At 44.2% G+C, this 25993-nt stretch overlaps 1 protein-coding gene across 2 annotated transcripts in view; it reads left to right on the top strand.

Moving 5' to 3' along the window:
- Positions 1 to 6289: 6289 nt before the first annotated feature.
- The window catches only part of RNF123 (ring finger protein 123), a 122259-nt gene continuing 102555 nt past the window's right edge, over positions 6290 to 25993 (top strand). Inside the window, exons 1-10 of one of the 2 annotated variants that reach the window (XM_084839521.1) lie at positions 6290 to 6597; positions 10190 to 10307; positions 13270 to 13354; positions 16200 to 16279; positions 17385 to 17482; positions 19681 to 19735; positions 20141 to 20226; positions 22106 to 22192; positions 23655 to 23722; positions 24980 to 25111. In XM_084839521.1, the coding sequence (XP_084695647.1) occupies positions 10226 to 10307; positions 13270 to 13354; positions 16200 to 16279; positions 17385 to 17482; positions 19681 to 19735; positions 20141 to 20226; positions 22106 to 22192; positions 23655 to 23722; positions 24980 to 25111 (773 nt within the window). In that variant the 5' untranslated portion in view covers positions 6290 to 6597; positions 10190 to 10225. Of the gene's footprint in view, positions 6598 to 7198; positions 7289 to 10189; positions 10308 to 13269; positions 13355 to 16199; positions 16280 to 17384; positions 17483 to 19680; positions 19736 to 20140; positions 20227 to 22105; positions 22193 to 23654; positions 23723 to 24979; positions 25112 to 25993 lie in introns of those variants that run through there. The other variant, XM_084839522.1, reaches the window with a different exon arrangement.

Below are 25993 nucleotides of genomic sequence, written 5' to 3'. Positions count from 1 at the left end.
AATGTCTTGGGCCGGCCCTCTGGTAGGGAAGCATTGAGATTCAGAGGTCCTTTTCCAAATTCCTGTCCCTTCAGAGGCTAAGTGGGTAGCAACCAGTATAGGGCCTTTTGAGTTTGCACCACTCCCTGAGGTTAAAAACCTGGTGCCTTCCCTATGGAGTTTTAGGTGTTAGGTTATAATTTATTTCATAAACATTTATTCTACTTAATCTTCAGAAAGAAATCAAACTGCCCAAGATCCACAAAAATAATAACATAAAAACAACCCTTTAAATTACAAAGGCTAAAACGGTTTTATTTCCCTGGAGTTTTAGTGAACAGTGATGTTGTTGTTTTATTTAGTGTTGCTGTTGCTCTTTTTATCTGTGTGGTTTATGTATGTTTGCAATACTGTTTTTATTATTCTATTTTCCCTTCTTGTTTCATCTGTTGTTATAAGCCGCTTTGTAAATGCTTTGAATTGGAAGGTAGGATAAAAACACTTCAAATGGTCATACAAAGGAAATCCAGGTCTGGCAGTTGCAGTAGCTGTTCTAAGAGTCTGGGGAAGGATTTCTGAGGGTCACTACTAGGACTTGAGGAGGATTGGCAAGGAGGGGTTGTGTGTTTTCAGTGCTAGGGCATCTTTAAGTGGCATCCACAAGGAGGCTACAGGGATGTCACTAGGAGAAAAGGGAACATGGGGTATTATTCCAAAATCCATATTAGTGTAACACTTTTATTAAGCCAACCAACTCTGAGTACCTTTTACCAGCTTCAGATGGTTCTCCAGCTATGACCTCTCCTGGACGGGGATAGCTTGGCCACGGTGGTACAGGCATTAGTACTGCAATGCATTCTATGTGGGGCTGCCTTTAAGGCTGGTCCAGAAGCTGGAGCTAGTACAGAATGCAGCAGCTTGGCTGTTGTCAGGAGCTACCCCTTTTCAGCATGTAACTCCTTTTCTGGGGGAACTGCACTGGCTGCCTATTTGCTACCAAGCCAGGTTTAAGGCATTAGTATTAGTGTTGTTGTTGTTCAGTCATTCAGTCGTGTCCGACTCTTCGTGACCCCATGGACCATAGCATGCCAGGCCTTCCTGTCCTGTGCACTCTCCCGGAGTGTGCTCAGGTTCATATTCATTGCATCGGTGATGCTATCTAGCCATCTCATCCTCTGCCGTCCCCTTCTCCTTTTGCCTTCAGTCTTTCCCAGCATCAGGGTCTTTTCCAGAGAGTTTTCTCTTCGCATTAGGTGGCCAAAATATTTGAGCTTCAGCTTCAGTATCTGTCCTTCCAATGAGCACTCAGGGTTGATTTCCTTTAGGATGGACTGATTTGACCTCCTTGCAGTCCAGGGGACTCATAAGAGTCTTCTCCAGCACCACAGTTCGAAAGCATTAATTCTTCGGCGCTCAGCCTTCCTTATAGTCCAGCTCTCACAGCCATACATTACTACTGGGAAAACCATAGCTTTGATTAGACGGACCTTTGTTGGGAAGGTGATGTCTCTGCTTCTTACTATGCTGTCTAGGATTGCCATAGCTTTCCTCCCAAGGAGCAAGCGTCTTTTAATTTCATGGCTACAGTCACCGTCTGCAGTGATCTTGGAGCCCAAGAAAGTAAAATCTGTCACTGCTTCCAATTCTTCCCCTTCTATATGCCAGGAAGTGATAGGGCCAGATGCCATGATCTTCGTTTTTTTAATGTTGAGTTTCAAACCAGCTTTTGCACTCTCCTCTTTCACCCTCAACAAGAGGCTCTTTAGATCCTCTTCACTTTCTGCCATTAGGGTGGTATCGTTTGCATATCGGAGGTTGTTGATAATTCTCCCAGCAATCTTAATTCCGACCTCTGATTCATCCAACCCGGCATTTCTCATGATGTACTCTGCATATAAGTTAAATAAGCAGGGTGACAATATGCAGTCTTGTCGTACTCCTTTCCCAATTTTGAACCACTCGGTTGTTCCATGTCTGGTTCTTACTGTTGCTTCTTGATCCTCGTACAGGTTTCTCAGGAGACAGGTAAGGTGGTCTGGTACTCTCATCACTTTAAGAATTTGCCACAGTTTGTTGTGATCCACACAATCAAAGGCTTTAGTGTAGTCAACGAAGCAGAAATAGACGTTTTTCTGGAATTCTCTTGCTTTCTCCATGATGCAGCGAATGTTGGCGATTTGATCTCTAGTTCCTCTGCCTCTTCGAAACCCAGCTTGTACTTCCGGTAGTTCTCGGTTCGCATACTGCTGAAGCCTAGCTTGTAGGATTTTGAGCATCACCTTGCTGGCATGTGAAATGAGCGCAATTGTGCGGTAGTTTGAACACTCTTTGGCGTTGCCCTTCTTTGGAATTGGAATGTAAACTGACCTTTTCCAGTCTTGCGGCCATTGCTGAGTGTTCCAAATTTGTTGGCATATTGAATGCAGCACTTTAACAGCATCATCTTTTAGGATTTTAAATAGCTCAGCTGGAATACTGTCATCTCCGCTAGCTTTGTTGTTCCTAATGCTTCCTAAGGCCCACTTGACTTCACTCTCGAGGATGTCCGGCTCAAGTTCAGTGACCGCACTATCATGGCTATCAAGGACATTACTATCATGGCTATCAAGGACATTAAGATCTTTCCTGTATAGTTCTTCTGTGTATTCTTTCCACCTCTTCTTAATCTCATCTGCTTCTGTGAGGTCCCTGCCTTCTTTGTCCTTTATCATGCCTGTCTTTGCACAAAACGTTCCCTTGAGATCTCCAATTTTCTTGAAGAGATCTCTAGTCTTTCCCATTCTGTTGTTTTCCTCGATTTCCTTGCATTGTTCATTTAAGAAGGCCTTCTTGTCTCTCCTTGCTATTCTCTGGAACTCTGCATTCAGTTGGATATATCTTCCCCTTTCTCCCTTGCTTTTTGCTTCTCTTCTTTCCTCAGCTACTTGTAAAGCCTCATCAGACAGCCACTTGGCTTTCTTGCATTTCTTTTTCTTTGGGATGGATTTCGTTGCTGCCTCCTGAACAATGTTACGGACCTCCGTCCATAGTTCCTCAGGCACTCTGTCTATCAGGTCTAATCCCTGAAATCTATTCCTCACCTCCACTGTATATTCATCAGGGATATGATTTAGATCATACCTGAACGGTTTAGTGGTTTTCCCTACATTCTTCAATTTAAGGTGAAATTTTGCAAGAAGCAGCTCATGATCGGAGCCAGTCAGCTCCAGGTCTTGTTTTTACTGACTGTATAGAGCTTCTCCATCTTTGGCCACAAAGTACATAATCAATCTGATTTTGATATTGACCATCTGGTGATGTCCATGTGTAGAGTCGCCTCTTGTGCTGTTGGAAAAGAGTGTTTGCTATGATCAGTGTGTTCTCTTGGCAAAACTCTATTAGCTTTTGTCCTGCTTCATTTTGTACACCAAGGCCATACCTGCCTGTTATCCCGGTGATTTCTTGATTTCCTACTTTAGCATTCCAGTCCCCTATGATGAAAAGGACATCTTTTTTTGGTGTTAGTTCTAGAAGGTGTTGGAGGTCTTCATAGAACCGATCAACCTCAGCTTCTTCGGCATCAGTGGTTGGGGCATAGACTTGAATTACTGTGATGTTGGTTTACCTTGGATTCGTACTGAGATCATTCTATCATTTTTAAGATTGTACCCCAGTACTGCTTTTCCCACCCTTTTGTTGACTATGAGTGCTACTCCATTTCTTCTAAGGGATTCTTGGCCACAATAGTAGATATGATGGTCACCTGAATTAAATTCGCCCATTCCTGTCCATTTTAGTTCGCTGATTCCCAAGATGTCGATGTTCAATCTTGCCATCTCATGTTTGACCACCTCCAGCTTACCTTGATTCATTGATCTAACATTCCAGGTTCCTAAACAATATTGTTCTTTACAGCATCGGATTTTCTTTTCACGACCAGACACATCCACAGTGGAGTGTCCTTTCGGCTTTGGCCCAGCCGCTTCACTCTTTCTGGCGCTACTTGGAAATACCCTCTGCTCTTCCCCAGTAGTATATTGGACACCTTCCGACCTGAGGGGCTCATCTTCCAGCGTCATATCTTTTAGCCTTGTGATACGTTCCATGGGGTTTTCTTGGCAAGAATACTGGAGTGGGTTGCCATTTCCTTCTCCAGTGGACCACATTTTGTCAGAACTCTCTGCCATGACCTGTCCGTCTTGGGTGGCCCTGCACGGCATAGCTTATGACTTCACTGAGTTACGCAAGCCCCTTCGCCACAACAAGGCAGTGATCCATGAAGGGGAGTATTAGTGTACAAAGCCCTAAACAACTTGGGATCAAGATACCTGAGAGAGAACCTTCTTCTTTACCAACCTACCCAGTCCCTGAGATCATCAGAGGGCATGTCCCTGGTGATTCCACATGGACCCATGGCTTGGCTGGAGTCCACCAGGAAAAGATCCTTCAGTGTGGTGGCCCTCTTCCAGTGGAACTCCCTGCCCATGGAGGTCAGGCAGACTCCAATGTTGTGTTGCTTTCGGCACCTCCTAAATCCATTGTTATTTTGAGAGGCCTTCCTTGAGTGACCAGTTTATTAAGTTCAGAATTTGTTTCTTTTAAAATGTTTCAATTATTTTAATATGGTGTTTTATTCTTTTATCATTGCTCTGAAATCTTTTGATGTGGAGCAGTATATAAATATTGTAAATAAATAAAATAAACAAACCAAAAGAACACAAAAATGCAAGCTTTCAAGATCCCTTAATCAGGCAAGATGTTACAAAAAAACAGGTTGAGGTGGCGGGGGGGAATGGGAGGGAAAAAAACTGACAATGGTGAAGTCATAGTGTCTGCTTGTTCAGAGTCCCAAGATGAAGGGCTTTTCAACATGAAGCTTTTAACCCACCACTTTACCAAGACTTCTGCTTCCAGATTCTTTGCGGGATAAAATCTGATCTCTAGACATGCTTTTTCCTGGGGTTTTCCTTCTGTGCCTTTCTATGTATTCCATTACATAACCTCTAGGTGGTGTGGTATAGCAGAATTGCTCAACTACACTGGAGTTTCATTCCACTGTTCTTGGATATACCAGACTTTCCTCGATTTAAAAGAGCGCATGCTAGAATGGTTCCAAAGAACAGGAGAGGCCCTGGTGGATGACAACATCGTATAAACCACCCACAAACTACGGTGAGTAAAGAATCACGAGCACACATTCTCATGTAGAAAGCCTTGAAGTGGGAGAGGAGGGGTCTGCAGACATTCAAATTAGGCTTTACAGGTCATGGACCATCCCATTTTATGGTTAACACTGTTACGTTTGGGGTTTTTTTTTTTGGTGACATGGGGTGTATGGGTGTGTGTATGTTGGGAATTGGGATCACTATTGAGAGACAGGAATGAGCAACCAGAGAGCCATTATGGGATGTAAAATATGGAGGGGGTGGTGGTGGGAAAGGTACTATGACGGCATCTGATCGGTGTGAACAAATGAAGCTGGATGATACTGGCAATCAGTCTGTCTGTTTAGCCCAGCCTTCCTCTACCTTCCTGACTGTTAGAGCAATACGACAATGGAACCAATTCCCTAGGGAGGTGGTGGGCTCTCCCACACTGGAGGCATTCAAGACGAGGCTGGACAGCCATCTGTCAGGGATGCTCTGACTTGGATTCCTGCATTGAGCAGGGGGCTGGACTTGATGGCCTGGTAGGCCCCTTCCAACCCTACTATTCTATGATTCTACCTGGTGCCTTCCAAATGTTTTGGACTATAAGGCCTGGAATTCCCGACCATTGGCTATGCTGGCTGGGGCTGATGGGAGTTGAAGTCCAAAATATCTGGAGCACACCAGGTTGGGGAAGGCTGGTCTAGCCCAATAGTATCTACTCTGACAAGCAGCAGCTCTCTTTCTTTCCCAGCCCTGTTCCCTGAGCGCCTTTTAAAGGGGCATGCTAGGAAGCCCCCCCCAGCTTGAGGCACTTGCCAAAGGATCACCAAGGCCAGGGAGGGACTGTCAAGCTACAGCAGCCTTCGCTAATCTGGTGCCCTTCTGCTGGTGCTGGACTACAGCTCCCAGCATTCCTGCCATTGGCCATGGTGACTGGGGCTGATGGGAGTCGAAGTCCAAGACTTCTGGAGGGCACCGGGTTGCGGAAGGCTGGGCTAGCATGTGCGTCCCATTTGCAGTAATAAAGCCCTTTGGGTTCCCCCTCCCGCCAACAGCGTGTGGGAGGAGTGGTGTGTGTCCCCCTCGAGAGGTGACGAGGTACGACAGGGAGACGTTGTGGGGCCAAGGCGGAGTCTCGAGGAGCGGCTGAAGGGTGTCACCCCCGGCGTGTGTGTGTGTGTGTGTGTGTGTGTGGCGGGGGATACCAGAAACGATGTGAGGACATCAGAAACGGGAGGGGTGCGTGGGGACCGACGGACGGGAGGCTCACTGGTTGGGGGCGGCATGCCGAAGCGGCTAGCGGGGGAAGCTCAGGCCGGCTCTCGGGGGCGGTGCCGGCACAAGCGACGAGTGCTCCGCCCGCCCGAGCCTGCCGCTGCGGCTGTCCCCGCCGCTCGGCTCGGCGTGTCCCTGCCGGCGCTCCGTAGCAGGGCGGATGTTGTGAGGAGCCGCTGCCGGCGGAGCTGGGCGAGCGAGGCAGGCGGCGGCGGTGAGTAGCGGACTCTTCCCCGGGGCTCTGCGCGCGGCGGGGAGCCACCTGGCCGAGCGGGCTGGCTGAGGGGCGGCTGCAGGTGGAGGCCTGGCTCGGGGGCCGTGACTAGGCCCAGGCTGCGCCGCCGCCTTCCTACCCCTCCGTGTGCTTGTGCCCCCCTTAAACCCTTCTCCTGAGAGCCGCAGGTCGCCTTGTCAGCCCCACCCGGGCGGCGCAGGCCGTCCCCACCCCACCCGCGTGCTGGAGAAGGTGGCAGTGGGCAGCCCGAAAACCGCTGCCGCAGCGGCACCGGTCGCTGCCCTTGGCGTGAGTTTGCCGCGAAGCCGTTTTCAGGGGGCGGCGCCGCTGCTGCTCGTTGCAAATCACCCAGACGATTCCCGGGTCTTTTCTGCCCGACAGCCCCACTCTCCCCCGTTGCGTGTTCGCCGCTCTTCTACACGGTGTTGACACCACCCTGGAGCCCTGTTGCTCGTGGGAAAGCGATGTGATCGCAACTCCCACAACCGCCGCAGTCGCCAAAGGTGTGTGGACCGAGCAAAGCTGCTCAGGTATAGCCTGCCGACCACGATCACGCGGAAGAGATTTGCAGTGCGATCTTAAGCGCTCGTCGGACGCAAACACCACTGAATTCAGCAGGACTAAATGTGCTCAGGCGTTATAGCCTGATCCTCGGGTACCTTACTCTGAAGTAAGCGCTGTTTCTTTCAATGGGACTTTCTCGCGAGTAAGTGTGCCTAGGATCAGGCTGTCTGTCAAAGACGCTCCCTACAATATCTCCCAGTATCCAGTAGTAGAAGAGATGGCGGTGAAGCCAGACAGAGGTCCAAGGGCTGTAGCAGATGTTTCAGCGCAGGGCTGGTGATTGAAATGTTTCCTGTCACCAGTGGAATACCAGAAGGATATCATCATCCCAAGCTGGGTGTGGAAGGAGCTCACAACCTTTCACAACACTTGGAGGCCAGAGTTATTGCAACATGGTGTTGTGCAGAGGTGTATCACTGTTTCTGACTACAGCTGGGACTCTGGCTCCTAGCCCCATGTGCCTAAGCCTAAATATAACAAGGACTCTCCTCAGAAAACATAGATCCAGGGGAGGAGATAGTCTTGTGGGTTTTCAGCTAAATTTGTTGCTTGGAACCCAAACTGACATCTGCATGTTTCCTTTCTCCTGTTTATATTCCTTTTGCTAATGCATGGCTGGCGTATTGTCACATAGTAAATCCAGCAATCAGTATAATTATGGAATTAAGATTTGTACAAATTAATAGCTTACAGATATTCCCGTATCCCCTTCAAATTGCCTTTTCATATAACTCATGATGGGCTGAAGCTGCAATCCTATGCACACCTCCTTGGAAGTAAGTCTACTTACATAAGAAGAGCCCTCCTGGATCAGACCAAAGACTTTACACACTATGCCCTCCCAAATGCCTCTGGGAAGCTTACAAGCAGGACATGAGGGTAAGAGCCCTCCCCTGCTTCTGTCCCCTAGCAATTGGCATTCAGAGGCATGGTGCCTTTGATCCTAGAGCTAGCATATGGCCATCATGACTAGTGGTAGCCCTTAACATCCTTATCCTCCACTAATTTGTCTAATCCTCTTTCAAAGCCATCTTAGTTTGTGGCTGTCTTCACAGGTCCCCGGTAACTAGGACCATCACTGCTTTTGTAGGTCTGTTCCTCATAAAGATGTCTACCACTTTCTGTTATTTCCAGGGGAACAATAATCACACAGGGGAATGCTTCCACATATGCTTTTACTGTCAGAACTCTTAGCCTAGAGAAAATTAGAAAACCCTGTAATGCAATCTTGAAAATAGCTACTTACCTGGTTGTCTGGGATGAGTATTAATTGCTTCAGTGATCAAGCATGGAAGGTTTACGGAAGTTAGTTCATTTTAACTTTGAGGCCACAAACAAATAGGATTGTGTGGGCAAGCTGACTAAAAATGTTTGGAATCTTATTTGTGAGGTTGCTGTATTTTTTTTCAACATCCATAATGTAGGCATAGCTGTAGCTTTTGGGTTTATGAGATAAATCCTCACTAAATTAAACCATTTTCAACAAAATTTACGCATGGAGGGTATGGTCCACTATAATAACACCTTGCATTACAGTATAATTCAAAGCAATACTGCTAGGCTTACTGTAGTTTTCTAGACTATGCTTCACCTAACCTGTGAATACACATTGGCAGTATTGGCCGATGTTGCCAAGGTTACTTTTTGTGTTGTAGTGTAAAGGACAACACTGAATTGTATGGTGATGTTTTCATATTACTTGGAGGTAGAATATGTTTCCTTTTGCTAATGTGGAAGTATGACAGATAGACATGGTGATCCAGCTAAGAGGTATTTGGGAATTTGTGATATACTTGCTCTGCATTATGGGACTGACATTGGCAGGATATTGTATTAGTCCCATAATGCACAATGTATATAGGCTTTGTTTATGGATATAGCGGTGACAATGGGGACATAGAATACACGAAGCTCCTCGATATCTGCTTCAGTTTTGTAGTATATGAAACAGGTTGTGTAGAAAACAGACAAAGTTGAAATGCAGACTAAAAAAAGTTGATTACATGTCATGAGGAAGTCCATAACGGGGATGCAAGGGTTATATGTCTGATTAGTAGAGAACCTGGGGGGATGCTGCTGTCACAGTGCTTTTATAGTGTTTGTGTATCTTCATTATAAATTGTATTTCCATTTTGAGGCTTTGTGTTTTCACATTCTTTTATTCTGAGCATTATTCTCTGTTCATATAGAAAACTTCTAGCTGCTGTTAAAACCATTACTTTAAACTCTCGAGAGTCATTAATATCTATTGACATAAGCCCCACCCCAACAAATCATTGTTCACTTGTAGGTTGTTTGGATACTTATGTATTGACGTTTTTGCACTCTTGGTATACACATGTATTTGTGTATACTTTGTTTTATAGAAATGCATTTGTCAATAGATACTTACTACTCTCTGGAGTTCTGTATTCTGTTTAGGGTGCACTCCCTCTTTCTCTCTCTGTCTCAGTTGCTTATACTTGGAATAGCCCCTTTCTGCTTTCCCTTGTTTTAAAAACATGACTTTGAACAGGCTTAAACCATTGTTTTTCTATAGATCGTTAGTCTTTAATGATTTTTCTGCTCTTGTTTTGCCAGTTTTTTAGTTCTGTTAGGAACTTCTGCAATTTTTCCTAGTTCCTTCTAGGTTGTGCTTCAGGAATTAATTTTAAGTTATGGGGTAGATATGTCAAGATAACTACTTAGTCTTCTCATTAATGTAAATTGCATTTAAGTCCATTTGCTCTCTAATACAGTCTGGAGACAGTAAGACGCCTTGTTTTTTTGTGCTTGTCATTTTCCTGGCTGTTTTACAGCAGGTTCTTTGAAGCAAAGACTTTCATGCCAAAAAGTTTATACAAAGACATACATGTATTGCCTAAAAGCTGGGGAAATACAATAGTATTTATATGTTTATCTTGCTATTCCAGTTTTGTGAGGAGCAGTAAAACTTTTGCATCCTTTCTTTCTTGCAAATGTTTTCATTTCCAGTAAGTCCATTTTCCCTCCACCCTCTTTTTTCCAGCTTTTAAGTTAGTGGCCATTCACACGGACCTGAATTATGACATCAAGAGGTTCCAGCACATCATTTTCTCGGAAGAATTATAGATTAAGCACAGAGCCTGAAAAGTCCAAGGTTGCAGGTAGGACCAATATTGTGAATTGTGGGGGGAGTGCCTGTTAGAAAAAGTATTGAATGTTGTTGCAGCACCCTAACTGCACAAATAAAGTTGCCACCTGACTGAATTTACCACTTAGTTGGCAGATACCTTTTTGTTTTAGCCCAGCCATAAAGGCCAATTACAAAGTACATCTGTTAATTGACATGTATTTGGAAGGTCAGTTTAACATGTAAGTCTTTAGTAAAATAAATACTACGTGCAAGTAGGGTGGCCAGATGCAAAAGAAGGCAGGGCTCCTGCACCTTTAATAGTTGTGTAGAAGAGGGAATTTCATCAGGTGTAGCTTGCATGACATACTTGCAGGTAGTATGAATGAAACCTTGCCTGATGGGTATTAGGTTCATTGGTTCTCTTAGAGAGCAATCCTATGGCCGCTAGAGAGTGGCTAGATGGCCATAGGATATCTGGTTTTCCAGGAACTGGGCTCTGAGGTCAGTTATCAGAGAACTGACCTCGTGGAACAGCCTCGTGCTCCACGCTCACAAGAGGAGTGGGGAGCGGCGAAAAAGCGGCATTCCCGGAGGGTGTTCCGGGGCGGGGAGGGCGGAAATGCCTGTACAACACATCCAGTGTGTCGTACAGCAGCCTCCTCCCCTGCTCTGCCCTCCTGCGGCTAGACAGCCGCAATTGGCTGCCTAGCCAAAAATGCAGCGCAGGAGAAGCGTGGAGGGAACGATCCCCTCTATGCTTCTCCTGCTCTGCTTTTGATAGGTGGTCACCTCTGAGTTCAGAGGCGGCCACCTATCTGAATAGGATTGTGCCCTTAGTGGCTGAACATCTACACAATAGCTCAGTTGGTGTGAATAAGAGCTGCATTGCACAAAGAGCTTCAGCAGCTGAATGCTTCACCTATCACAGTGCTGCATACTTGTCCCTGCCACAGAGCTATTAATGGGGCACTCCTATGCATGTCTATTCAGAAGCATGACCCACTGAATTCACTCGGACTTACTCTTAGGTAAGTGTGTATAGGATTGCATCTTAAATGTCTGAAACACCATTTAAGGTCAGGTATTGGCAAACCTAGCTGAAACAGGTTTGAATACCATCTGACTTAAGCCAGTTTACCCTGTGAGGGGTAGGGGAAGGCACTGATGAGAAACTGCCTCAGAAATGTGTCAGATTGGAGAAGGGGTATGTATCTGTCTTGTTATGCCTGCCAGTTTTTAATTCACACAGATGCAGAAAAGCCTGTGGCTTTGGCTAAGTGAGCCTTCACTAGGCACAGCTGCAGATGTTTGTAGGCAGGACTTCAATTGAAGTTAAAGGTAGAAGGGTTGATGAAATCCAAAGAGATGAGGGTTGAGTGTCTTATGGAAAGCTGTTGTGGAGTTCATTTCACTAAAGAATGGATCCTGTACAGGAAAAAAAATACACAGAGTAAGGGTAGAGTAACATGACCTTTCTCCACTGCAATGTGACATTTTGTTCTTAGGTTTTCCTTGTGATTGAGATACACTTGTGTCCTGGTCTTGTGTGTGGCATAGTTAGCATTCAAATTGCAAGCCAGAATAAGTTCAGCAGGCCTCGGAAATTGGGTCTGAAGCTTTGGCTTGTAGTATGTATTGAATCATTCACAGGACCGGGAGGCATGTGGCCCTCCACTACAAAGTAATTGCAGAATTCACCTTGTGGTGGAAATATGTTTATGTGAATCCACATTCTGTTGTGATCAACAGATATTTTAACTTAGAAAGATTATTGGCATAAAGAAATATGAAGCACACTCATTTGTGGATGCATGTTTTACCACAGATTGAGGTTTTTCTAATCTCAGATTAGAGGGGCTTTTGAATAAAACTGTTGCTTAGTATGGTAGTAAAAACGGGCAGTGGTGAAGCCCATGCATGCAGGTTGGATATTAAGTTCTAGCTGATAAAAAGAGAATAATGTATATGGTGCTCTGGGGTATGTTATGAGAAACATTTCTGTGCAGCTCTTTTAGTTTATTTTTAATTTAGCTTGCCCCTTCTCTGTCATTGTCCCCATGGTGCTCTTGCACGTTTGCAGAATGCATGTGCAAAGAGTAGCAGAGCGACAAAGAGAGATAACAAGGACAGACTAAACTGATCTGCCATTTCAAGCAACATGCTGTAGCTCCTCCTGCCAAGTAACTTAAGAGAATGTGTAAACACTCAAATAGCAGCACAGCAACCCTGGGGGACAGGATGTACATTAATGTGCTCTTTGAATCCTCCAGTCAGTGCTTTGCTGTATCTCCTCCCGAATGAATTTAATAATTTTTCCATGAAGGAATCTGGAAGTGGAGCCTTAGCTAAGGACAGCACTCATGATGAGAGGCATACAATATTATCTGTGCTGCATATCCTAATGCTAGGATATACTGCATGGGGGGTAGGGGGAAAGGGTGGTGATAGATCCTTGGAGACAAGAGGTGCAATCCTTTCCACCCTGGGAGCAAGTCCAGTTAGGGTGGCCAGATGCAAAAGAAGAAAGGGTTCCTGCATCTTGAATAGCTGTGTAGAAGAGGGAATTTCAGCAGGAGCAGCTTGTCATGCAAGCTGTACGTGCTGAAATTCCCTCTTCTACACAACTACTAAAGCTGCAAGAGCCCTATCCTCTTTGGCATGTGGACACTGCAAGTCCATCAGAATTCATGCTTAGGAGTGGGTTGGAAATTATTTATTGTGACATGACCTTATTAAAACGGTTTTCTTAAACTCCATATTTCTTCTGTTCAAGTACTATGATATAGTACTAACTCTGTAGACCTATATAGACCAGGGTATGGTCTGAAGGTGCATGATGCAGCAACCTTACTGAAGCTATGCAGGTGTAGCTCTGGTCAGTGTCAGGATCACCTGAGCACCCCATGTATACTGCATTGCCTTGTGTGTGGGAGTGAAATTGGCATCTTGGCAGGTACCTGATTGTTTATTGCTGGCCATTCTGTTTGCCCTAGGGATAGTGAACAGCAGGCTCCTGAATGATTATCTACATCGTATCTTCCCCAGTGCTGATGGAACTCAGCCTACTGCTGCATTCAGGTACCAGGCTCTTCTTTCATCAAAGGGCAAGGAAAGCTGTATCTGCATTGATACTGCTGATGAATATCCCTTAATCAACGTACTTGGGATCACGGTTAAATCATAATGCTGACATGAGAGGAAATAAAACACTCATTGTACTGCAGAAGTGTTTCTATGGTATAATGTTTGTGTGGCTTTTCAGACAATAGGACTTGCATGCCTTGATTTTGAACATGTGTGTGAGAGAGAGGCAGAGAAACATAAGAACCCTGCTGGATCAGACCAAGGGTCCATCTAGTCCAGCATTCTGTTCATACAGTGGCCAATCAGCTGTTGACCGGTAATCCACAAGCAGGACATGAGTGCATCAGCACCCTCCTGCCCATGTTCCCCAGCAAGTGGTGCACATAGGCATACTGCCTCCAATACTGGAAAGCACAGCAATTACTTAATACATAATTTCTATAAATTTACTATATATCATGTAGAAATGGCCAATAATGATGTAATCTGAACTTCTTTTAATACACTTACAGCACTTAGGAAATTGTAGGCATTTTATAAGTGATTATAATAATCTGGCAAATTGTCATAATGAATTTAAATGAGTGTGGCAAGAAGTTATGTTCATATTTTGAAAATCAGTGTCGTTTATCTTACAGAGTGATAAATGGTCTTTCATTTTCTTTAATTAGGTCTTCCTCTTTCTTCTGTCTGATTTTTTTAATTGCTTTACACCTTTCCATTATGAGTTGAGTATAGTCCTGGTGAACTCACTAGGAAATCACAAAACAAAGCCTTAAGTAAAGTCCTTTACTTTCATTTTCTGTTACACATTAAAGTCTACGAGATTTCCATAGCACAGAATAGTGAGTCTTAATACTATGTAAAAATCCTTTCATTTTTTTCCCCTGGAAGCAGGTTCAGGATGATACCAGTGCTGTTTGAGACACCTCATGTGAATGTCTCTCTGGATGAATGCTTGTTGTATGTTTGTATTTAAAGATCTGCTAGGGTCAAATTCCTCGTAATATATACTTAGCTTCTGAACTCACAACTGAGTTGTCAGTGCTGCTAAAAATAACTTCCATCCCTTTTTCTACTTCTGATGAGCTGAGGTTACCAGGAGGAAGAAGAGGAATGGTGTGGTGTCTTTTTGCTTTGCCACAGCTTTCCCAGGCAGTGTATTCTTGGAGTATCCCATTTTATGTTTTTTTTTCCCTTTTGGATTTCAAAACCTTCTGCGTCTAGTTTCTTTGATTTGTTCCTTAAGATCATAGAGATGACTGGGCTTGAAAAGAAGGCACTTAGCTTAATTCTCAGCTTCTATTGGATATAGGCCTTACCACAGGCTTATACAAGTTGTGATCCACCAAGCCCAATGCAGCTTGCTGGCCATGAGTTGTGGCCCACCATAGCCTCAATAAACCTTCTCTTTTTTGCTGCCTGCCTGGGACTGCAAAAACAGAATAGTGTTCAGTAGAGAGAAAGCCACGGTACATGGCTGGTGGGTTTCATTCAGCTTTGTGGGTCGCAAGTTGTGTGGGGCTGTCTTATTACATCTGTTCAATGAAAAGCCAGAAAGAATCGTGGAAACTGGAACTTGGGTAGTTGACATTCTGTATGCAAGATTCAGATAAAAAGGAAAGAGTTGCCAAATAATTATGTAATTCATGTTTGAAAAATTTTGTTTGGGATGCAGGTGGAAGAACTAGTTCTTCTCTTCTGAAGCATCCTAGTTATACTACAGCAAGTGATAAAATATAAGGTTCATCTGATGAGCAGCAGTGTCTTAGAATTAGTGTGGTTAGTTTCTCTTCAGAAGCTGTATTTATTCATCTTAATATTTTGGTTTCTGACACTTTCGTGCAGCTGTCTCCCCAGTCTCTCTTGTAGATGAGTGGCTTTATTAAATGGGTAGTCTATGAAGGACAATGTTGAAGTAGTCAAGAAACTTTGATTTACAATTTGTGCAAGAGAATCATATGAAAGCTCTGAGGTACTTTTGGTGGGAGACAAGAGGAGGCTAGGGGATGTTGACCTGGTGTTGAACGGGGTACGGCTACCCTTGAAAGACCAGGTCCGCAGCCTGGGGGTCATTTTGGACTCCCAGCTGTCCATGGAGGCTCAGGTGTCAGCTGTGAGCCAGACAGCGCTGTATCAACTCCATCTGATACAGCGGCTGTGCCCCTTCCTTCCCAACCATCTGCTCCCATCGGTAGTACATGCCCCGGTCTCCTCTCGTTTAGACTACTGTAATGAGCTCTACGTGGGGTTACCCTTGAAGATGGTTCGGAAACTGCAGCTGGTACAGAACGCGGCGGCTCGCCTGATTAAAGGCAGCCGCCGGCGAGATCACATCACTCCAGTGCTGAAGGAGTTGCACTGGTTACCAGTTGTTTTCCGGGCCAAATTCAAGGTGTTGGTTTTGACCTTAAAACCCTATATGGTTCCGGCCCAGCCTATCTAAAGGAGCGCCTCCAGCAGCACCAGACAGTCTGCTTAACAAGATCAGCCTCGGATGGCCTTCTCTCTGTCCCGTCAACCAGGACAGCTAGACTGGTGGGGACGAGGGAGAGGGCCTTTTCTGTGGTGGCCCCCACTCTGTGGAACTCCCTCCCTAGGGAACTCCGTCATGCCCCCTCTTTAATGAGCTTCCGTCGTGCATGAAAAACGTGGTTGTTCAGGCAGGCATTTGGGGTGGGTTAGGGTATTTTAGAAAATGTTTTTATGGTAGAATTTTATTGTTTTAAACTGTTTTATTGTATGTTGTACATCGCCCAGAGTGGCTGGGTGACCAGCCAGATGGGCGATTAATAAATTTAATAATAAATAAATAAAGGAAACTTCACTTTATTCCTAGAAAGCACTTGTCATTTCAAAACCTACAAGAACACGTAGAACGATTGCTGGCAGAGAATGCTGGCTCAGAAGATGGTCAAGGTAGGTGTACACAGTATTTGTTCATTTTGAAATTGTGATAGCGAGGCAGAATAGGATCTTATAAAAACTTTCCACTTGAGCCTAGATCCTCTCTTGAACCAATGAAGAGAACTGATGTGCTAATCTGCAATAGATAAATGCATACTTTTAGTAGTGACATTTCCAGGGGGAAACAAAAGGGCAGTCCCTTTGAACTGAATAAATAAATTAGGGACAACTTTGGGAAATATTTTGTTTTAGAAAAACTGTAGATTGCCTTTTCTTTTGACATCTGATATCAAGTGTGTAGTTGCGTCCTTTGTGCAGCACAGTCTGGTACCTATTTACTCAGAAGTAAGCTCCACTGTGCTCAATTGGGCTTGCACTCTAGTAAGTGTTTAAAGCTGTAACCTTTAATGTGCACTCCTTCATAGGCTGCAGTGTTCTTTTAAGGTACTCATTTTTTTAAGGAACATATTTTTTAGATATCTTGTGGGATTTCCATGTGAGACCAGGGTAACCACAGCTACAGCTTTCATTGTTTCTCTGGAAAACTTACATTTAGTGTTCTTCTATATTCCTTTTTTCTGAACCTTGTATTATCTTGACTCATGTTGGAAACTTTTGTTTCTCTCTCTTTGCTATAAAATTGCAACAATATTGTCTAGTCTTCATCACTGTATCCCTTAAACCAGGGAACCTCCAGCCTTTGGGCCTAATCCAGCTCCGGGAAGTTCCCCATACAGCCCACGGCCCCATCTAACTCCCCTAGGCCCCTCTCCCTCCCAAGCCCCACTCCCTAGATGCTACCAGGAAGAGGAATCGCCACTGTTATCAATGACTGAGAGATAACAGCAGGAATTCCCCCACATACCACTCTCCCATCCAATAAGTAGGAAAGCAGTTTCTCCATACAGAGAGAGGCATCATCTGTGCCTTTCTGTGCACAGAGAATCTCTGTTATGATGCCATGGGCTGGGGCTTTGGGGAGGGTCTGCCCCTTGAATCTTCTGCTGGGTGAGCTGGAGAACAATCTGGTCCCTGGGGCAGAACAGTTCCCCACCCCTGCTTTACACTGTTGTTTTGCAAACCTTTCTTTTTGTCATTCCTGAAACTTTCATTTCAGATCAGGGAGTAGAGGGCAGACTTGGTCCTTCTACTGTGGTTTTGGATCATACTAGTGGTTTTGAGGGGCTCCTGCTGGTGGATGATGACCTACTTGGGGTGAGTGTGAGGGGAAACCCCTGTGAATGTACTAGTCCTTGGGGACTTAAAAAGCTGTTTAGACCCTGTGCTGGTGTTCTCTTGCTGCTTTGTTTCTCTCCATATATCTCCACTCCCCTTTTACTTTTGGGGCTGTTGCAGAGGTTCCCTATTAATCATGGCTAATAAACTGTGAGCCAGCCTTGGGAATGTGAATTTCCTTCCTCCATCCCCTCCTCTTCTTGGAGCAAATTCCCCTTCCACAATTTATCAGCACTGATGTGAACCATGATTAAAGTTAACTAGGGCTTCCCTTTATTAAGGATCTGAAATGGCAGTTTGAAATGGGCTTCAGATCCTAATTTAAGGGGAACGAGAACTACGGTTAACATTGGTGACAACAAGCTATTTAACTGACTCATGGGGAAATTTGCTATTCAGGGAAGTGGGGAGAAGATGTGGGGAGGGACTGCATGTTCAAGAGGCTTGCTCCTGATTTATTAGAACATAAGAAGAGCCCTGCTGGATCATACCAAGGGTCCATCTAGTCCAGCATTCTGTTCACACAGTGGCCATCCAACTGTTGACCAGGAACCAACAGCACCCTCCCACCCGTGTTCCCCAGCAACTGCTGTACATAGGCTCACTGCTTCTGATAGCCTTCTGCAGGAATCTGTCCAACCCCCTTGTAAAGCCATCCAAATTGATGGCCATTACTACATCCTGTGGTAGCGAATTCCATAGTTTAACTATGTGCTGTGTGAAGAACTCCTTCCTTTTATCTGTCCTGAATCTCCCACCAATCAGCTTCATGGGATGACCCCGGATTCTAGTATTTTGAGAGAGGGAAAAAAATGTCTCCCTATCCACATTCTCCACACCATGCATAATTTTGCACACCTCTATCATGTCTCCCCTTACCCTCCTATTAACTATTGTTAAGACAGGACTAGTGTTACACCTGCACTGGCCCTTAGTGTTCGTAGAAGATGGGTTTTATCTAGAGATGCTGAGTAAGACTCACCTCCTGATAACTGTAAAACTCTGTCTAGCCTTCATTATAACCCACCTCCTGTTTGTTACTGTTATAGCATTTTTTCTGATAAGTCCACCAGTGTCTTTAATCGAGGAACTCTTCCTTGTCTGTAGTTTGCATTGTGAAACTCACTCTTGTATTATGCCATTTGCTGCCCACCTGTTCTATCTCAAAATTCAGCTTAATGTCATTGGAATGTCCTGGTCAATTTTACATTCACTGCATATTCTTTGTTGTCCTCCTTTTAAGTTGTTTTTAAAGATCTGCTTCTAGTTATTGCTGTCCTCCTTTTTCTGCTCTGTCTCAGCCCCCTTGGAGAATAAGTTTCTGCCTCTCATATGTGCTGCTGATAAAATGTTTGCGTTGGGAAGTAGAAGTTCACTCTGAGTGTTTTTCTTGCCGCTACATCTCACTCACTAGGTTCCAATTCTCAGCCAAGGAAGGAAGAACAGAACCACCTTTGCACTGAACTTAACCAGCAGCTGTTGTTATACACTGCTTGGCAATCAAATGTCCATGGTTGCATTGAAAACAGAGGATGGCATCCTTCTGTATTTACTAAGTGTCTTTTGCACTGTGGGTGGTGCTGTCAGTTGTCATAGGCGTTATGTGCTGAGCAGTGTGTTGTCCCATCTGTAATCACTTCTGTCTTGAACTCCTTTATCATTACTTCTGGCACTCTCTCTCTTGGCCTTGCTGTTTCTGGTGGATCATTGGGGACACGCTCATGCAGCCTATCTGGTTCCTGCAGTTGGCACAGTTCAGGCAGTTATCTGGTCCCCAGCTTATCCACATGGCTCATAGGGGTGACTGTGGGGCCAGCACAGTTGTGCCAACTCCAGTGCCAGCTTCCTGATATCTTGGCACTAGGTGTTTGTCCTGGGAGAAGTGGAAGCAAGAAGCCATTACGTGGACATGCTCTTTTTGTTGCTCCAATGTCCAGTGTACTTCCAGACCTCCTGATTTATTTCTGTTCCCAGTCCTGGTGTAAAATACTAGGTGGGAGCAAATCATTGGTGAAGTTCTGTGAGACTAGAATGCTTGGAAGTGACCTGATTCTTTAACTGACTTATCTCCCCCCCCACACACACACACAAATGCATATAAAACATAATGAAACCTTGAGAGGGAAAGCCTTTATTCAAGGTGTGTGACAATCTTCTTTCTTTGTGTCTCAAATCAGGTGATTGGACATAGTAACTTTGGCTCTATCAGGGCCACTACCTGTGTGTATAAAGGTAAGGATCAGAAAAATGATGGACCAACCATGATATTGGCCCAAGCAGGAAAAACATCTGTAGCAAGTGGTAAAAACTTGCGATGACAATTTATTAACAATGAAACTTAAATCCCTGACTTTAATTTTTGGGCCATAGTTGTATTTTTTGTATTCTGCAGAAAATGTCTGGCACTGCATTGTTGCTGCCCAGATAACTTTTTGTTATAGGGTGGCCTATAAATAACGTCAATCAATAAATGGGGAGTGTTGGAATAGGAAGAATGGATTCACCCTTTTGAACTCTTCTGGGTGGTATACCTTTTGGGCCATTCAAGCTTCCTTTATTATTTGATGAGCATTTTCAGTCTACAGCATTTGATGGAGACTTTGTCATCTGACACTTTTGCGCTGTCTTATCTTTTAGGAAAATGGATCTATGAGGTGCTGATTTCATCCCAAGGCCTCATGCAGATTGGCTGGTGCACTCTTAATTGTCGGTTCAATCAAGAGGTAATGTAACAGCGTTGCATAGTGCTGGGCTACTTTCCAGACCTGAGTTCCCATGTATCTCATCATGCTAGCCTGGGCAAGTTGTATTTTTCCTGTGTAAAGAATTTCCTTATAGACTTTATATTCTTATGCAGATGTGCACACCGCAGGGGCCATATTTGCAGATTTTTACCAAAGGCTAGAATAGGGAGCCTGTAATTCCCTTTCAGAACATGTGCTGTGCTTGTGTTGGATACAGAACTGGACCAAGTTAATGTTGTGTATAGCTAATATTACAAGCATGTATTGATATTTGGTATGTTGTGTTGCCCCATGTGGGTGTTTCTCCCATCCCTGAGGTCTGTGCTTCAGACTATGGGCTGGTTTGCATGTCACAATAAACCACCTTGAGAACAAACCTCCATGGGTTGGTTATTTGATGTCTAGTCCATGATGATGCCGACAGATGATCAGCCTCTCTGAGGCTTGTGGTGGTTTGTTTTCCCCTTCATCCTCCTGCCTGCTCCCTGCACGCATCCCAGGGGCCTTTGTGGCACAAGTCCTATGTACTCCTGCTGTGATGAAATTCCCCATGCCCCCTTCCTTGCACCTGCATTGACATATATATGCCATATCTTCAGATTGGAGGGGGCTTGCCTTACTTTTTAGGATGAGGTGACTGAGGGTTTTATTTATTTTCTTTCTTTAACACTTAAAAAGTGTTAAGCCTCCTTGGCTGTTCCTCACAGCCTGTTCCTTTTCCTAGCACAGCTATGCATGCATACGTGATTGAGCTACCTCTGAGTAAGTGCATGTGTGCCCAATTCAGGACCGTGGTGGTGATTTGGGAGGGAGGAGATTTAGGCTTTCCCCCCTCCTGTTCTTATGCTGAATCCCCTGCCCTGAAAGGATAACTTTTCTGTTTTTTAACCATTCCCTGGAAGTTGGGGGAGGGATTTCAGAATGAAAACAGGAGGGGGGAAAGCTTAAATCCCCCCTCCTGAATTGCCATTGTCCTGAATTGGGGGCATGCACGGTTATCTAGAGTTAAGTCAGTCATGCATAGCTGCGCTGTCTCGGTTCACAAGGGGATAAAGCTGGTCAAATGAAGCGCCAAGCTGGAGGACGAAGGGCAGAGGGCACTGTGAGGAGCGGTCATGTTTTTCATGGTCAGATTTTTTGCTGCTCTTGCCAAGCTCGACTATAGCCCTTTCAAACAAGATGTGCAGAACCCACTCTGCCGGGTTTCGACATCATGACAAGCCACCCTGAACATCCCAATAACAAACCATGGGTTCTCTGGGTGGCTTGTTCATGAAAAATACACCACCTTACGGATCCGCACTGGGTTCAGATATCACGACAAAGCGCCATGGGTGATAACGCGTGGTGGATTGTCATGTGAACCAGGTCTGTTTCTCTATGCTTGTTGACGTGATCCTGATAGTAGATTATGGAGGAAGGGAAGAAGCACTGTGAAGAAACAGTTGAAAAGCACAAATTTCAACTGGAATACTCCAGTTTTGATTTGACTCTTGTGCTGTAGAGATTCCTTGTTGGTAAACTGTAGGGACTTACTAACCCATGGTGTGTTGTTGGGTTGTTTGGGGGTTGTTTCTCTCCCAACAAGCCATGCTGCCTGGGTTCAGACAACAGGACAAGCTGCGCCTAGGCAGGTAATTAGGCAAATTGTGCCCCGCACATGCCAAAGATTAAACAAGGCCTCGGTGATCGTGTGAACTGGCCCATTAAGTCACAGCCTAAATCTTATTTAAAACTCTCCCCGTAGAGAAATATTATGAGGAAGATCAGCTGAAAAGGCATGGCTTGAGAATGCAAAATCCTAAATGTTGTTGAAGTATCTTTGTTAAGATGTGTTCTTGGCTCTCATTTTATATAGGAGGGAGTTGGAGACACTCCAGATTCATATGCCTATGATGGGAATCGAGTGCGGAAATGGAATGTGACCACAACCAACTATGGTAAAGTAAGTGTCTGCCCTTAATTATTTTATTATGTACAGTCTAAGCATCTTTGCAAAAGTTACTTGGCTTGGTTTAAGAGTCAGGGACATAGGAAGCTGCCTTACACTGAGGTCAGATCACTGGTCAATCTAGCACAGTATTGCTGACACTGACTTGTAGCATCTCTCCAGGGTTTCAGGCAGGGGTGTTTCTCAGCTTTACCTGGAGATGGTGGGGATTGAACCTGGGACCTTCTGCACGCAAACCAAACACGCTATGACCTTTCAACGTTATGGTCTGATAAAAGTCTTCTAAAGATCATGTTGGTGGCTGAAAATAGGCTTATATGCCTTCACCATATTTAAACAAAAAGGATTGAGAAGATTTCTAGAATGTGAAGTTGCTAAGAGTTCACTAGCAAATTTGCCTCAGTAAACTCCTGACTGGAGTAAGAGCTATACATGTGTTTCTCATGACTGCAAATAACTGGCCCCATGTAGTGTTATATCCTTTATTCCAGGTCATGTATACTGAAATCTGTTTTGTATGAATTGGGCATGGCTGGGCTCAGGAGCCTTCATCTAGTCTTGGGTTACATATTGTATTTTTAGTCCTGCTCTATAAAACTGTTTTTCTTTCACTAACTGTTGTTGCTTGATATCAGTTTTTCCGTTAATGCTGTAGTAATCAGTTTAATTTATATATAAATATATATATTATGTTGCAGCTGTACAGCTTGTGCTCTATGTGTCTTATCTCCAATTAAAAATAAATAAATGAACCAATGAACTTGAGTAGTTCAGTTATGTTTGAAAGATATTAGTTCAGGAAGGTGCATCAGCTTTGACTTTGGCTGGGCACACCAGGCAAAGCTATGTTAGTGGGCCCCCTTTTAGTCACCTCAGCGTGTTCATGAGCATGTATGTACACACTTGCATCACACATATATCTACATTCTGCACTCCTTACATGTGTGTAAAGACAACACTTCTTACTGATTACGTACTTGCATGAGTATCCCAGGGACCAACTTTATTTTCCATTGTCTGTATGCACTGTGAACATTCCTAAGACACCTAAACCCAGTACTGGCTGCACCATACTGCTTGTACGCACACCCCCGTACACACACAGCCATATAACCATGCCAGTTGCCACCCTACTTTATGGGTGCTCGCATATTGTATTTTATGGATTTAAGTCTTGTTTCGTGAACCGCCTAGAGATCTTTGGCTATTGGGTGGTATAGAAATGTAATAAATAAAATACACATGTCACACCTCAGATGTTCCTGCTCGCATAGTAGAGAGGAAAGTGGATTGGCCTCTGGGGTGGGGTTTGTAGAATAGCACTATACTCTTTGAGGTTTTTGACCCACAGTCTTGCTTGACTGACCTGGAAGCAATCTCTGTGCTATTGACAATATCCTAGCAAAACTGGTTACATATCCCATTTGATACCTTTTTCTTTTCTTCTTTTCTGCAGTCTTGGGCAGCAGGAGATATTGTCAGCTGTTTGATAGACCTGGATGAGGGAAGCATTTCTTTCTGCCTGTAAGCATCCTTATAGAGTTCTCCTAGAAGTTGCTAATCTATTGTATTCTGCTATCTCATCTCTCAAGTATTTTGTTAAGGGCTTAAACCAAGCTCCACCAAGGGGTAAATCTTTGCTCCACCCACAATAATCCTCTGCTAAAGTTGGAGTCAATAAGGTGCTTTGTCTCACTGCTTCTGAATTGTTATATGGAGCTGAAATGGATCACTTCTGAATGGGAGTTTGTATGCTGATAGCAACATTCCCTAGGTACAGCACAAGAAAGATGGATTATGAACAGACAATTAAGCGAGATCCACACAAGTAGTAACCGACATAGGTGGCTGTTCAGATCATGTCAGCATGGAGCTGTAGTGCCACATAGGAAGCTGTATTTGTGAAGCAGGATGTATTTGTTGCAATTATCTGGACTCCTATGGCATCTAGAGCAATGCAGAACTCCTATAGCTTCCCTTCAGCTCTGCGTATCAACTCTTCATATTTAGAGATTATTTCAAAAGAATTGGTTCTTAAAAATTTATTTTTTCAAAGGCAAAAGAGTCAGCTATTTTATTGCAAAAATTGCTATTTTACTTTCTTCATGCCCTGATAGGGCCTGCTCCATGCAAGGTAATAGGTCATTCTGTACATTAATTTTCATTGATCAAAGTGAGGATAAAAGTTCAACAAAACTTGTCATTTCTGTGCTAAACTGTCTGACACCAGAAAAGTGTTTCTGTAGCATTTGAACTTGCACAACAGTTAACAAGAATGATGGCTCTTTCCAATGTGAAATCCCCAACTGTTAAGATGGGGAGAAAACAGTGAAAATTAAACAGTGATCTCAAGTAATTGCTTACTGTGATAGGGGTTGTGGAAACTGATAAATTTAATTGGCAAACTTCATGGAACTGTTTGATGTTCGGGCATACATGCTCCTGCTGAGAATAAGGCAGGCTTGAGTCCCTGGGTGGCGTTCTTAGGCTGAACAGAACTTTGAACAAAGTTCCAGCAATACCAATTAATATTTTCCTAGGTGTCTCACAGGACATGTTTTTGAGATGAAAATAAAGATTCTGGGACATAGCAGTGGGTGAATTCTGCACTTGGGATTCAGAATCTGCTTTCATTTTCATTGAGATAATGCAGAGGAGAAGCCACCAAGATAGGACTGCTTCTGCCTTTGTGCTGTGTCAGATACATACATCTTGTTTCCTGGAATGCTCTGACAAAGTATATAAACCATTTAGGGATTTCTTTCTCTTTTTCTTCTTCAGGAATGGTGTTTCTCTAGGGACAGCTTTTGATAACATCTCGCGAGGCTCTGGCATGGCCTACTTCCCTGCCATCAGCCTGTCATTCAAGGAATCCGTTGCTTTTAATTTTGGCAGTCGCCCACTCCGATATCCTTTAATGGTCATTTCAGCCAAACTGTGGAAAGACTGAAATATCAGCATCTAAAATGTACCATTCTTTTCCCAGGGCCAGACCCATGCTGTACTTTTCTGGTGATCCGCTGACTCTCCTTGACATAATACCTAGGAAAAGTGCTTTGTAAATGTTACATGCTTCACATACTTTATCTCTGGAGTCCTAGCAACAACCCCATAAGGTGGGCTGGCAATGTTATCATAGGCTGAGAAACAGTGGCTCATGTAAGGCCATCTTGTGAGTTTAGAGTGGAGCTGAGCTGAGTTTTGGACAGGGATCTTGAGTTCTTAGCTCATGCTGTTAGCCACTGTGTGACACTGGATCTCAGATTTAGTCTCAATGTGGTGTGGTGTAGTGTTTTGAGAGGGGAATAATGGCCTCATAACCATGTTTCAGGGTCATGTTGCCCAACTAACCTTTTGGGTAGGTTTACGGCCGTTATGTATTTTGCATTACTCTTTGGGAAAGAACAGGAGTTGAAGCCTTTGTGGTTGAAGCTCTTCTTGCCATCCTGAATGAATGTTTGCTATTCATTCTTGTTGATATTTCAAGCACATTGTACTCTTAGGATAAGATTTGAACACCAATGCACAGCAGCAGATCCAGCCTTCTTAAAAGATTGTTAAGGCAAAGATCGGTAATTGAGAAAAAGAGATTCTGCTGGTGTGACCATCAAGCACAGTCCCTGAATGCTTTTTCTTTGGCAGTTCCTTTACAGTGCATGCTGTGCTTGGTACATACTGCTGTGTAACTGTGGTGCAGGAGCTGGAGGCATATGAAATAACAGTAAAAGTGACAGGCTTTCTGGAAGGTTGGAGGGCTGGATGAAAGCAAGATTTGGCAGAAGAGGAAGGCCTAGG

The sequence above is a fragment of the Heloderma suspectum genome, chromosome 2 (assembly GCF_057233095.1).
Source record: "Heloderma suspectum isolate Gila_16-S chromosome 2, 16-S_ref, whole genome shotgun sequence".
Lineage (NCBI taxonomy): Eukaryota > Metazoa > Chordata > Lepidosauria > Squamata > Helodermatidae > Heloderma > Heloderma suspectum.
The sequence above is the reverse complement of the archived record's forward strand: the minus strand, read 5'-3'. Positions and strand labels throughout refer to the sequence as shown.